This window comes from Panthera tigris, chromosome E1, assembly GCF_018350195.1.
Source record: "Panthera tigris isolate Pti1 chromosome E1, P.tigris_Pti1_mat1.1, whole genome shotgun sequence".
Classification (NCBI taxonomy): Eukaryota; Metazoa; Chordata; class Mammalia; order Carnivora; family Felidae; genus Panthera; species Panthera tigris.
The window spans coordinates 22754654-22769091 of NC_056673.1; the positions used below are offsets into that span (position 1 = coordinate 22754654).

The following is a 14438-nucleotide window of genomic DNA, read 5'->3' on the forward strand; positions in this document are numbered from 1 at the left end:
TATGCAGTTCTGCTTAGAGTCAGAGGATTGGACCATCTGATTTCTCAAGGATACTAAAATAATTTGCACAGTATGTCCAGTGCTTCATGGGAACAGAAGGAAACATGCTGTGTCAGAGAAGCATCTATGAAAGCCACGTTCCTAATTAGCCTTCCTTTTATTAAGACAGTGCTGCTTTGTGCAGTTACCATTGATAAATCATTTAACCAGAAGTTAATCACTTCTGGTTCTGATCGCTTAGTTCAGATATTTAATGCACTCTGTTACTCCACTGAGAAATAGGAAGTCTATTTATTGGATCTTGATACATCTCTTTTGTCACCATTCTTCACATTCTTTTCTTACTGAAGTATAGCCACCCATTTACTGTTAGATAATTTTCGGAGATTTTGGTAGCATTAAGAGTCATTTTGTGCTTTTCATTGCCAGTCTGTCATCACCTTATTCACTTCTTTTGCACAGCTCTAGAGTCATACAAAATTATCTCTCATTCCAAAGTTAAAAGAGATTTTCTATCATTGAAATTACTAGAAAGTGTTCTCCATCTGTATTCCTAGAGGCTGTTAATGCCATGTATTGTGACTAATGGGAAAGTAGTCCATAATCTGGAAGGGATAAACTTCTGATGGCTTTCACTTCTTCCTTTGACTTGGGATGCCCAGGTAGGAATATGAGAGCATGTGAGGAATGAACTTTGGAAATGTAAGATCAGCCTTCTAGCAAGTGCTCTCTTATCTCAGGTTGCCTGGATTTGCTGGAGCACTTTTTCTAGACCTGATTCAGTCACGAAGGTTATCAGTTGGAAAGAGGTGCCTAGCCCAAACACACTTATTAGGGCCAGAGAAGAAATGATGGTCTGTTTCTAATAAAGCATTCACGGGAAGGGGGAAGAGCCAGTGAGGGAATTATCATAGACTTTCTGTATAGCCTCTGAACCAAGCTGCTGCTTGCATTCAAGAATGCCGCTGCATTCTCTCGGGGCCTCTTACCTTTTTTAATGTGTAGTTGGTTTCAGAGATATGACAAATGAGAAATAAATGAATATTAGTTTAATGCTAAGCTGCGAGAGAAGGGCCTACCTAGCAAGTTTAGGGTGTCTTTAAGAGTTAGAGTTGTATTTTTATAACTGTAAAGATAGGTGTTTCTATGTTGCTGTAAGTATTCTGAAGTGAAAAAATATGTATAATTTTGTTATTAAGTTGGTTAGGTTAAAGATTAAGCAGTAAGCTGCTCAATCAATAAATAGCATTAGAAAGGCAGTCCAATAGTACTGTTTTTTTCCATAACTTTTGCCTATCTTTTGCCTGATTTTTTAGTAGATTTTACTCCACTCCTCCCCCAGCTTTATTGGGGTGTGATTGACAAAGTTATATATATTTACAGGGTATACCTGTTTCTTCAAGGAAGAGATAAACCCCTGGTCCTTCTTAGTCAATTGATTTTATTTGTTTCAGGGAGATTAAGGCACTAAGTTCTCACTTCCCAGTCTTCTGTTCTGTGGTGTTTACTACAGATCAGGGTAAGATAAAAACAAACAAATGTATTTTTCCTGCTAGGAAAACCATATGTGTTTGCTACATAAAATTATATAAGCTAATTTAAATGAAAATAAAACACTGTTTTCTCCTACCCCTGTTCTACCCTCCCAGAGATGATATGGGCATGATTTTAAATCTTTGTCTATATAGTCTTTCATACACCAGTGTACTTTTTACAAAAATGAGATGATTCTAAAAATGCTATTTACTTTTGTGGTCTGCCTTTTTTATTGAATTAGGCATGGACATTTTTCTGTGTTATTAGCATTTTATATCATTTTTAGTGGATTATAGACATGATGTGTGATTGCTTCTAATTTATTTAGCCTTTCTCTTATTGTAAGACCTTAAAGTTCCTGCTCTTTTTCCAAATAATGACATAAAGAGGACCTTATAACCAAGTTTCTGATCTCTAGTGGAGGTGAACATTGTTTCATTTATTAGCCATTTGAAATCACTTGTTCATGTCCTGTGACATGTCCTTTTTCCAATGAGTTATCTTTTCCACAATGATTTTTTAAAAATCTCTTATAATTAAAGATATTAATCCTTCACTTTGTAGCAGTTGTTTTCCCAATTTGTTTTCCTTTTGATTTCATTTGAAGTTGCGATTCACAGAAGTTTACGTTTCCTTGTGTAGTGAGTTCTGTTTTGTTGTCAGGGGTTCTTTAGTGGTACACCTAGAAGATTGTGCTTCACCTCAAACTTCTGTAAAACCCACTGTTATTTTCTACTTTTATGGCAAAGATTTTATTTTTTACATTTAACAATATTTTCAATAATTAAAACAGAAGGAATTTTGGTGGAAAATATGAGGGTGAGGATCAAACACCAGACCAAACCATCTTTTCCTTACTGTTAGGAAATGTTGTCTTATACTAAATTTTGTAAGTGTATATTCTGTATTTCTCTGTTTCTGGACTTTTTTTATTTGAACAGTGATTGGATGTTTAATCTTGTTCTTCTGCCATACTGCTTTAATGGTAGGTGTTTTGTGTTTTCCTCTTTAATCAAAAGCAATATGGTTGAGATGACAATTTGCTCAAAAATTACTGTTCCAGAGGCGCCTGGGTGGCTCAGTCAGTTAAGTGTCCAATTTTGGCTTAGGTCATGATCTTACAGTTTGTGGATTTGAGTCCCGCGTTTGGGTCTGTGCTGACGGTTCAGGGCCTGGAGCCTGCTTCAGATTCTGTGTCTCCCTCTCTCTCTGTTCCTCCGCCGCTCGCTCTCTCTCTCTCTCTCTCAAAAATAAAGATTAAAAAAAAATTACTGTTCCAGACTTAAATATTTCTCAGATATTGATGCATCATGGGAAATAGCCTTTTGTCTTTATTATAATAATGATACAAAGGGCTCACTAAATGTTAACTTCATATCAAACTCTGTGTTAAACACTTCATTTGTGTTATTTATGATAATTAAAAAAATTTTTAATGTTTATTTTTGAGAGAGAGAGAGCATGAGTGGTGGAGGATCGGAGAGAGAGGGAGACACAGAATCTGAAGCAGGCCCCAGGCTCTGAGCTGTCAGCACAGAGCCCGACTCAGGGATCGAACCCATGAACCGTGAGATCATGACCTGAGCCGAAGTCAGACACTTAACCAACTGAGCCACCCAGGCGCCCCAATGTTATTTATGATAATTTAGAACTTATAGCAGTCTATATCCTACATACTCTGTAATTTATCACAACTTATATGTGATAAATTTTTCTAATTTTGCTGTTGCAGTAACCACACAGGAATTACTGGCTGAAAAGGAATAAAATAGAATCCAAAAATGGAAAAAATACATAAAAGATGGCAGAATCATTTCATGGTGCAACAGAATCATCACATAGCCTTAAGATGCAGTTTTGTTTTTATTAAATTGCTTGGAGTGGTTTAACTTCGTACCTTTAAAAGATTATATTCCAAAGTTTTCAGGCATACACTAAAGTGAAATTGATTAATGAGCTGTCATGTACACATCATCCATTTTGAACAAGTATGAACATGTTGCTGTTTTTATCTTCTCCCTTATTCTTCAAGGGAATGAAGTGCTATTGTATTTTTGTTTTTTAAGTAGGCTTCACGCCCAACACAGAGCCCAACCTTGAACTCACAACCCTGAGATCATGACCTGAGCTGAGATCAAGAGTCAGACACCTGGGGCACCTGGGTGGCTCAGTCGGTTAAGCGTCCGACTTGGGTTCAGGTCATGATATTGTGGTTCGTGGGTTTGAGCTCCGCGTCAGGCTGTGTGCTGACAGCTCGGAACCTGGAGCCTGCTTCAGACCCTGTCTTCCTCCCCCTGCGCTCCTCCCCCACTCGTGCTCTGTTTCTCTCTCTCAAAAATAAACATTAAAAATAATAATAATAATAATAATAATAATAAAATAAAGAGGCCCCTAACCAACTGAGCCACTCAGGTGCCCCAGTGCTACTGTATTTTTTTTTTTTTAATTTTTTTTATTCTTTCTTTATTTTTGAGAGAGAGACAGATTGCGAGTGGAGGAGGAACCGAGAGAGAGGGAGACACAGAATCCAAAGCAGGATCCAGGCTCTGAGCTGTCAGCACAGAGCCCACCATGGGGCTGAGTCCCAAAGATCATGAAGCTGAGCCAAAGTCGGATGCCCAACCGACTGAGCCACCCAGGTGCCCCAAGTGCTATTGTATTTTAATATAGATCCCAGATATGATCTTACAAAAGTAGTCTAATGTGTATATCTAATAGACTATGTCCCTAAAAAAATACATTGTCATGATACCATTACTATACCCAACAACTAACAATAATCCTTTATCTCATTGAATACCCAGAACATGTTCAATTTTCCCTAGTTGTCTTTTTACAGTTGGCTTGTTCAAATCAAAATCTAAAGAAGATTCACATGTTGCATTTGGTTACTATGTTTCTTAAGTCTTACTTCCTTGAGGTGCCATGTATTGAAGTGATTATATCATTAGGTTTATACAATTTTCCAGAGTCTGGATTTTGCTGGTGTAGTTTAGTGATGTTGTTTATCTCATTCTGTCATCCCCTGTAAATAATTAAATCTAGAGGGTTGGTAATGTTCATGTTCAGTGTTAGGCAAAAGTATCTCCTTTGATGCTGTGTACTTTCTATTGCATCTTATCAAGAGGCATCTAATGGAGTGACCCATCAGAGTGCATCATGAGATATGGTAAATTTTAGGCTTTGATTTTTAGGGTCTCTTGTCTGAAACCTTTCCCTTTTTAAAAACTATGACCTAGGGACGCCTGGGTGGCTCAGCAGGTTAAGCGTCCAGCTTCAGCTCAGGTCATGATCTCACAGTTTGTGGGTTCGAGCCCCACGTCGAGCTCTGTGCTGTCAGTTCAGAGCCTGGAGCCTGCTTCGGATTCTGTGTCTCCCTCTCTCTCTGACCCTCCCCCACTCATGCTCTGTCTCTATCAAAAAATAAATAAACGCTAAAAAAATTTTAAAAAACTATGAGCTAGAGTTTTAGTACATTAGTTTTATCACTTGTATTCTCCCATATTCCCTTCATTAATAAAAGGTTAATAGATCCAATTCTATTTTATAAATGAACTAAAGGCTGTGGAAAATTGCAGTTTATCTGAGGCCATAGACTTTCAGTTAGATAGTTCAAAAGATGGCAAATTTTCCTTAAGAGTTTTTTGAGCCACAGATAACTTTGAAAATATAATGAAAGCTATGAATCCTCTCCCTGGAAAATATGCTTATATGCACATATGCAATTTGGCAGTTTCATTTCAGGAAGTTTGTTTTATTGGATTTTAATTTTAAGTAATCTGTACACTCAGCATGGGCCTTGAACTCATTACCCTGAGATCAAGAGTTGCATGCTCCTCCTCTAGCTGAGCCAGCCAGGCACCCCTCATTTCAAGAGGTTTAAAGCCATGAATTCCAGATAAAGATCTACCTTGGCTTATTCTTTCCTCCTACCTTGACATATTCTTTCTTCTCATTTCTATTCTCGTGGCTATCCAAGATGATACAACTATCACTTGATCCAACTCGTTTGTCAAGTATATTTTTGCAATGAATAAAATTTGGGGTTTATCTGGAAATTCTGTGTATCTCCATCAGATAGCCTAGCCTGTAGTGTAGCTTGGTCAAATTAGGTGCCTGATCTTTTAGTTTAGCTTAGTTGGTGCACATGTATGTCACAAAGCTATTTTTAGATTGAGGTTGCATTATTGGAGAGATCGTCTGACTTGTCATTTATTGTGTTCCTCTTCATAGCAATCTGCAGAGCGCTGTGTGAGCACATTGCTTGATCTCATCCAGACCAAAGTAAATTATGTGGTCCAAGAGGCAATTGTTGTCATCAGGGACATCTTTCGGAAATACCCCAACAAGTATGTACAAATACTTCTACCCTCTTCTTCCAACCATATAGGAAATGTGTAAGGCACTTTGAAATTGGCTAGGTATAAATTATTCTTTGTAATGTAACTGGTCATAATAGGATATTTTGTTAAAAATCCTATTAAAATTGATACCTTATGAAAAATAACTTTTGTTTATTTAAAATTTTTTTAATGTTCATTTTTGAGAGACAGAGAGAGAGGGAGACAGAATCTGAAGCAGGCTCCAGGCTCAGCACAGAGCCCGACGCAGGGCTCGAACTCACAAACCGTGAGATCATGACCTGATCTGAAGTCAGACGCTTAACCGACTGAGCCACCTAGGCGCCCGAGCCTGTGCATTCTCTTAACCAAAAGCCTTTATAGTTTGGTGGTTTGGTTTAGGGTACCTTGTTGGTCATTTTTTTTTTAGCCTTCATTGTTAAATACACTTCTCAGTTGTGCCCTCAATAACTATAGTTGATTTTGTTACATCAGGTATGAAAGCATCATTGCCACTCTTTGTGAGAACTTAGACTCGCTGGATGAACCAGATGCTCGAGCAGCTATGATTTGGATTGTGGGAGAATATGCTGAGAGAATTGACAATGCAGATGAGTTACTGGAGAGCTTCCTGGAAGGTTTTCATGATGAAAGCACCCAGGTAAGTTCTCACCTGTGTCCTGTGTCAGATCTTTTGGGGAAATTTTCAGGGAAAGTAAAGGTTGAGCACTTACGTGTGTGTGTGTGTGTGTGTGTGTGTGTGTGTGTGTGTGTGTGTGTGTGTGTTGAGAATTGGTGACCTTTTCAATTGTGCTGATTTCTTATGGAGCAAATCTGCCTTAGACCAGTGGTTCTCAAACTTTAGTGAACCTAGAGTTTGTTAAAGCACAGGTTAGGTTGCTGGCCCCACCCTTGGAGTTTCTGACTCAGTGGGTCTGAGACGGGCTTAAGCATTCTCATTTCTTACCAGGTTCAGGGTGCTGCTGCTGCTAGTGGTCCAGAACCACACTTTAACAACTAATGGCTGAGAGCAGTAATTAGCACTTTTTAATTTTCTGTCACTGGAAGATGATGACCTATTCCTGTTCATAATGGTTGTGGCTCATTCCAGCAGGTGTTTTCGCTTAGAGCTGGGGTGAGGGCTGGCATGTGCAGTTTGAAAAGATTCTCTGGATAGCTAGATTTCTTCCCATCTTCTGTCTCTCCTCTACCAAAATGGAGAGACCTGACCTTGGAACTGTGGGCACAGAGAAGCAGATAAATTATAAAACCCTTTTCCCCTGGCATTTGCACTCATTGCAAATTGAAGGTCATGTATGTAATCCACCATAGTAATTTTAATAGACCTTTACAAGGAACACATACAAGCCTATAGCTTTGTGTATGGTTCAGCAGCCCATATTTTTTTTTACATTAAAAAAAATTTTTTTTAATGTTTATTTATTTTTGAGAGAGAGAAACAGTGTGAGTGAGGGAGGGGCAGAGAGATGGGGAGACAGTCTGAAGCAGGCTCCAGGCTCTGAGCTGGCAGCACAGAGACAACTTATGGACCACAAGATCATGACCAGAGCTTAACCAACTGAGCCACCGTGGCACCCTTCAGCAGCCCATTTTTAATTAGCTGTGATCTGGCATAGTTTTACTGTTTTTTGGCTCTTGCCCTAGTATGACAGATAATTCCCTAATTTCTCCCCAAGTTGTATCTTTTGGTGGAAATGAATATAAAGGATTTAATAAATAAGCAATTTTTTGTGCCAAAAATGCAATTTAGGGACAAGAGGCTAGTGAGTTTGGGTTGTTGTTTTTTTAATTAATTTATTTTTGAGAGAGAGAGAGAATGAGCAGGGAGAGGGGCAGAGAGAGAGAGACGGAAAAAGAGAACCCCAAGTAGGCTCTGTACTGCCAGTGTGGAGCCCGATGCTGGGCTCAAATTCACAAACCTTGAGATCATGACCTGAGCCAAAACCAAGAGTCTGATGCTCCACTGGCTGAGGCACCCAGGCTTAGAAAGACCAGGTAGTAATTCGTAGATGGGTAAGCACTACTTTGGAAATAATGGTAGGGAGTAATGTAAATGCCTTTCACTTTATCTGTTAAATTACATCCCCATAGGTGCAGCTCACTCTGCTTACTGCCATAGTGAAGCTGTTTCTCAAGAAACCATCAGAAACACAGGAGCTGGTACAGCAAGTCTTGAGTTTGGCAACACAGGTATGAAATCTAGAAAAAGCATGGGTTTGATTTGTCTGCTTTTATATTGAGGAAATCATGAAACTCTGAGAAGATTCAATTTGGGGGGATTTGTTTATTTATTTTTACTTATTTATTCAATTATTTTAAGTAGGCCCTATGCCCAAGTTGGGGCTTGAACTCACAACCCCAAGGTCAAGAGTCACATGCCCCACCGACTAAGCCAGTGTGGCACCCCTCATTTGGGAAGATTTTAATTGGAAAGGGCGCAGTCTTTAGATCCTGTTAAAATATAAAAATAGTGCCTCTTATACATATAACATCGAATATAGTTCAGTGCCTTTTAAATGAACTGGCTCCAGTTTCTGTTGAACTTAGATGGGCTTAACTTAGATATTTTACTTTTAATGAATGACCTACAGTGTGAAAATGACATTGAGTCTCACAGTACTGGGTGACTCACTTAAGTCTCACTCCTTCTGGGTGACTTAATTTCACCTTCTAAATGAAAGTACAATGATTTAATATTGGTAAATGCCTCAACAAAGGTCTCCGATATTGTTCTTTCTACCTTCTAGAATTGATTGCCTTTCTCTTTAAGTAATTACAAAGTGCTTATGCTGCCTCCTTAATTATTCGATATTTTTGGTCCTCCCTAGGATGAGTTTGATTTCAGAAATGTGGCAACTGGAGGCCACAGATGTATTGTCACCATTTTAGGTCCACAGAAATCAAAACAATTATTTTATCTAGTGTAACTAGTATAGCAATCATCAATTCATCATAATTTCGTTATGTTCTTAATTGAATTTGAGAACTGGCTGGCTATAGCAGGCTGTCAGAAGTTCAGGTGTGTGTCGACACATGGAATCAGATTTAGATACTCAGTTTACCATTTTTCTTATTCATCTCTGTATAGTGGTAGATAATCAAAATTTGAAATCTTTTCATAGTACTTTTATCTGTTACCTTTCCTATTATTAATTTTACATCTTTTAATATATATCTGTAAGCATTCTTTGAAATGTTTCTTTAAAAAAAAATTCCCTTTTAAACATCTTCCTTTGCCTGAAGCAAAGCAATTTCTATAACCATCAAGGCAGTGGTTATTTAATTCCTGTATTGAATTAAGCATTCTAGGCTTTTTTTTTTTTTAATTTTTTAATCTTTATTTTTGAGAGAGAGAAATAGAAAGCGTGAATGGGAGAGGGGCAGACAGAAAGAGAGAGAGGGAAACACAGAAGCTAAAGCAGGCTCCAGGCTCTAAGGTGTCAGCACAGAGCCCGATGCAGGGCTACAACTCAAGGATCTCAAGATCACGACCTGAGCCAAAGTCAGCCACTTAGCCAACAAAGCTACCCCAGTGCCCGAGCCTTCTAGACTTCTTAGTGTAGACCCTTGATCACCCACTTGTATCTGTGTTAAGGTGGATTTACAACAAGTTTCTAAAGAGAATTTGGGCCTTGCTCTCTCTCTGCTTATCTCTAGATAGGGATAGTCTTAAAATCAAGCAAGTGTCCTTGGTAGGTTCCATTGTAGTCACCGGTTCTCAACCCTATCTCCATCTCCATTGTCTGTTGAAGGCCTATGGGTCTGTATTTCAAAGGCGTCACAAGAGAGCTGTATTTTGGATTCTTGTCAGATTATCTCCTGTTATTTATCAAAATTTGCCTGAGATAAAGTGTTTAGGGAGGATTGCTTAAATAATACAAGGACTCTCTGTTCTTACAGATAAAATTTGCCACTGAATCAAGCCAGACTGGTAGAGAGCTGGGTATCTAGACTGCATTGTACCTGACCCTTAATTAAGTTACATTTACTAAATTATACCGATACATTCATCTAATAGTAGGGTTGTCATGAGAAACTATCCTATTTGGATCTGTTGTCAAAGTCATTTGTTATTCCATTATATGTTTTTTTTTCTTTATGAGGTTCCATCAAACAAATTCCTAACCAGTTTTGGATTCTCCTAAGCATTGGTAGGTATGTAGTTAACTGACCCTCTGAATGGCTTATGTAACTAGATTTCGTGTTCATATGAGTTGGAAACTTTAGAGTCAAATTTAAGGATCTCTTGTAGAAAATGTGTAGGTCATTGTGGCATGCATTTTTCTGTTTCTAGTTCTGATTTATGCTCTCTAGTCCTGGATGCATTTTTGGAAGCTTTGCTAAGTCCTTTTCTGGGACTAGGGCAGGGTATAAGTAGACCATCAGATATTCCTGATTGAGACTTTTTGTACAAGGACTAGTATAAAATCTTTAATAATAACCATTTTTGTTGTGCTTACTATGTACCAGGCATTCTTGTAAGGACTTTACACGTTAATTTAATCTCAGTAATGGTTGATACTGTTATTATTCCTATTTTATAGATGAGGAAATTGAGACATAGGCCCAGTTAAGTATGTGGCAGAGTGAGGAGTCAAACCCAGGTAGCCTGGCTCCAGAGTCTTTGCTCTTATCTATCATGCTGTGCTGCTTCTCTAGCCTGAAGGTCAGGGATGACTTTGAGACTGCGTACTCCTCGCTTTACCTCTCTGAAGCACTATTGTGCATAAGCCAGTACATGCAAGTGAACTTAGTGGTTTTAAGATCATTGTAGGTGATTATTTCATATTTGGTTGTAAATAATTATTAAGCAGTTTTTCTAGGCAACCCTTTTCTGTCCAGTTAATGAGATCTGAGGAGTTAGCATAAAAGAACAGCACATTGGTATATAAGTCTTTTCCACTGGAAGTTTTTTTCTCTGTTTTGTGCCCTCCACCCCTACCCTCCAAGTTTGTGAAATAAGAACCTAATAACTTGTTAGGTACCAATATTAGGGACCTAATAACTTATTAGGTACCAATTTCAGTTGAGGGCAGTGTGATCTGCTAAGTTGTGTTAATTAAGTTTATTTATTTTTAATTTTTTTTTAAGTTGATTTATTTTGAGAGAAGGACAAAGCCTGAGTCCGGGAGGGACAGAGACAGAGGGGGTGGGAGAGAATCCTAGGCAGGCTCTGCACTCCTAGTGCAGAGCCTGATGCTGGGATTGAACTCACAAAACGTGAGATCATGATCTGAGCCGAAGTCAGATGCTTAAACAACTGAGCCACCCAAGCATCCCTAAGTTGTGTTCATTTGAATTGGGTGATGGGAGTTCTATTTCTGCTACATCCCTGGTTCGAGACGTGCCTGAGCAAATTTCTTTTTAATACTGTTCCTTTCCCATTTCAACAATAGAGTTAATTAATACTGGGTTCTTTTGTGTGTGTGTTTTTTTAACCTGTGCTGATAATTCAGTGAAGTAATGTGAAATATTTATGCTTCTAACTTTATTTTTATTAAATAAAAACATTTTTTATGTTAATTTTTGAGAGAGAGAGAGGCAGAGTGCAAGTGGGGAGGGAGCAGAGAGAGGGAAACACAGAATTCGAAACAGGCTCCAGGCTCTGAGCTGTTAGCACAGAGCCCGATGTGGGGCTCGAACTCAAGAACCATGAGATCCGAAGCCGGCCGAAGTTAGCCTCTCAATTGACTGAGCCACCCAGGTGCCTCTGTGCTTCTAACTTTAAATAAAATGGTGGTTAATTAGAAATATTATTACAGGAAAAGAAAATGAACCCTTGAATCCAAGGCTTCATTTCAAAGGTTTGTCTTCTCTGCTTTGGTAGTTATGGAGCAATCAGTTAAGAATACACACAGAAGTGTCCAGACTTTAATAATTACCCTGTATAGTATATTCAAGAAAAATTAAGATGAAGACTTCTCTATGAGCTAGAGAACACCATCATCAAAATCACCTGTGCTGCTTGCTGGAAATGTAAATTCCTGGGCCTGATCCTGACATAATGAAAATTTCTGTGATGTGGCCCTAGAATCTGCCACTGAGTGACTTTCCTGGTATGTTACAATGTTGATGCATAGTACAGTTTACTGTTTTAGAGCATGCCTGGTAAGAATTATTTTGGAAGCTCTTAAATTTTTAGAAATGTACTATTTTTCTGGGGCACCTGGGTGGCTCAGTCAGTTAAGCATCCAACTTTGGGTCAGGTCATGATCTCACGGTTCATGAGTTTGAGTCCCGCATCAGGCTCTGTATTTACAGCTCAGAGCCTGGAGCCGGCTTCAGATTCTTGTCTCCCTCTCTCTCTGCCCCTCCCCCACTCATGCTTTGTCTCTGTCTCTCAAAAATAAACAAACACTAAAAAAAAAAAAAAAAAACAGTCATACTCCTGGTAATAAAAAATGTGGTATTCACACATACATACTCACACACACAATAGAATGTTACTCTGCCATGAGAAAGAAGGAAATCCTGTGGTTTGCAACAACATGGATGGACCCCACAGGCACTATGCTAAGGAAGATAAGTCAGGTAAAGAAAGCCAATACTGTTGGTTTCACTTATACGTGCAACATAAAAATGCCAAATTCATAGAAACAGAGTAGGATGGTGGTTACCTGGAGCGGGGGGGGTGATGGGGAATGGGGAGATAGTGGTCAAGGATACAAGCCTCCAGTTAGAAGATGGATAAGTTCTAGGGATCTAATGCTCATCATAATGATTATAGTTACTACTGTGTTATATACTTGAAAGTTGCTAAAAGAATAGATCCTAAATGTTCTCACTACAAGAAAGAAATGGTAATTAAGTGACATGATGAATATATTAGTTAATGCTACACCAGTAATTATTTTGCAATATATAAGCATACCAAACAACATATTGTACATGTGAAATTTAAACAATGTTATATGTCAGTTTTATCTCAATAAAGATGACTAAAAAAAAAAAAAAGAAATGTACTATTTTCCCAGATCCTGGCCAGGAACTAGGGGGGCTAACAGAAAAGCAGATCCAAAACCAAATTTTCCGAATCACCAAACATGGAATGGCACCTTAAAATCATAAAAAGTTTCGATTTTTATGTCACATGTCTTGACTGGGCCTGATTTATTGTGGCCTCCATATAAATAGTGAGGCAGTGTTGACCAGCTTACAGTAAGCCTAACAAATCAGCCCTCAGAATAGCAACATTCGAACAGTGAAGATCCTTGCCTGTTCTTTAGCTTCAGGCTTTGGAAAATTTGCACTCATTTCTCATAGGACCATATTTTTAAAGTGTGTGTCTATAAAGATTTACGGTGCATATACCCTTTAATTCAGGGATTCTATATGCAGCATTTTGCCTTATTGCCGTGTTTTGAATTTGTGGAGTATAGGGGGACTCCAAACTTCTATCATAGATGTACATAGTTTTGTGAATCCCCACAGGAATTAATTAATTAATTTTGCATTTGGTTAAGTATGTACATAATGGAAGAGAGAAATAATTTGAAGTAAAAAGTAGTCAGTTTTCATCCATACATTATTAAATTGTATTATAGTTTAATACCTCAACAATATTACTAATCTATGAAGACAGAAGACTGAATTTTCCTGGGCAAGTGATGTGCAGTATTCATTTTAATTGTGTATAATAAAAAGCATAATTAGTATACAAATTTTAAATGGTGTGCTTTGGGGATTGAATATATAAATTAAGATTTAACTTTTATGTATCAACAAAAGCTGGGGTGGGGATTGCTTTCCTGACCTGATACGTCAAAAAACTGGTAGTCTATTCTTTTAAAAAATCAACTTGTTTCGGGTGCCTGGGTGGCTCAGTCAGTTAAAGCGTCAGACTTCAGCTCAAGTCATGATCTCACAGTTCGGTTCGTGCATTCAAGCCTCACATCAGGCTCTCTGCTGTCAGTGGGGAGCCTGCTTTGGATCTTCTGTCTATTTCTCTGCCCCTCCCCAGCTCATGCGCGTGTGGGCACTCTCTCTTAAAAATAAACATTAAAAAAAGTCAACTTACTTATGTTTTGTGATGTTCAAACTTTGTTTCCAAGTAAAATAAGTAAGGAGATTTCAGCCTATTTATAAACCAATTACCGGACTTCTCAAAAACAAAACAACTTATATAAATTGAATATTATCACTGTTTCCCTTTTTTAACCCTGGCATTTCAAACACTACAAACATTTTTATATGCTATGTAACACAACCGATGAATGTGATCAATATTCTCTTGAGTTATATTTACCATTTTGATATTCTGTTAACTAACTTGCCGTATTGCAGTGTTCCTTATGCTTTTTAAAATTTTTATTTGTTTGAGAGTGAGTGGGCGGGGGAGGGGCAGAGAGAGGGAGACAGAATCTGAAGCAGACTCCAGGCTCTGAGCTATTAGCACAGAGGCCAGTGTGGGGCTCAAATTCAAGAACCATGAGATCATGACCTGACCCAAAGTCGGACGCTTATTAACCAGCTGAGCCACCCAGGGGCGCACCCTTACGCTTTCTTGTTTTTAACCAGTGGTCTACTGTGGGCACAAGTTAA

General features: G+C 38.4%; 1 protein-coding gene across 5 annotated transcripts in view; it reads left to right on the forward strand.

Annotated features, from left to right (window-relative positions):
• The window catches only part of AP2B1 (adaptor related protein complex 2 subunit beta 1), a 132637-nt gene that overhangs the window by 47283 nt on the left and 70916 nt on the right, over nt 1–14438 (forward strand). For all 5 annotated transcript variants that reach the window (XM_042966994.1, XM_042966993.1, XM_007096047.3 and 2 more), the window contains exons 10-12: nt 5770–5885; nt 6372–6537; nt 7989–8087. In XM_042966994.1, the coding sequence (XP_042822928.1) occupies nt 5770–5885; nt 6372–6537; nt 7989–8087 (381 nt within the window). The remainder of the gene's footprint in view (nt 1–5769; nt 5886–6371; nt 6538–7988; nt 8088–14438) is intronic.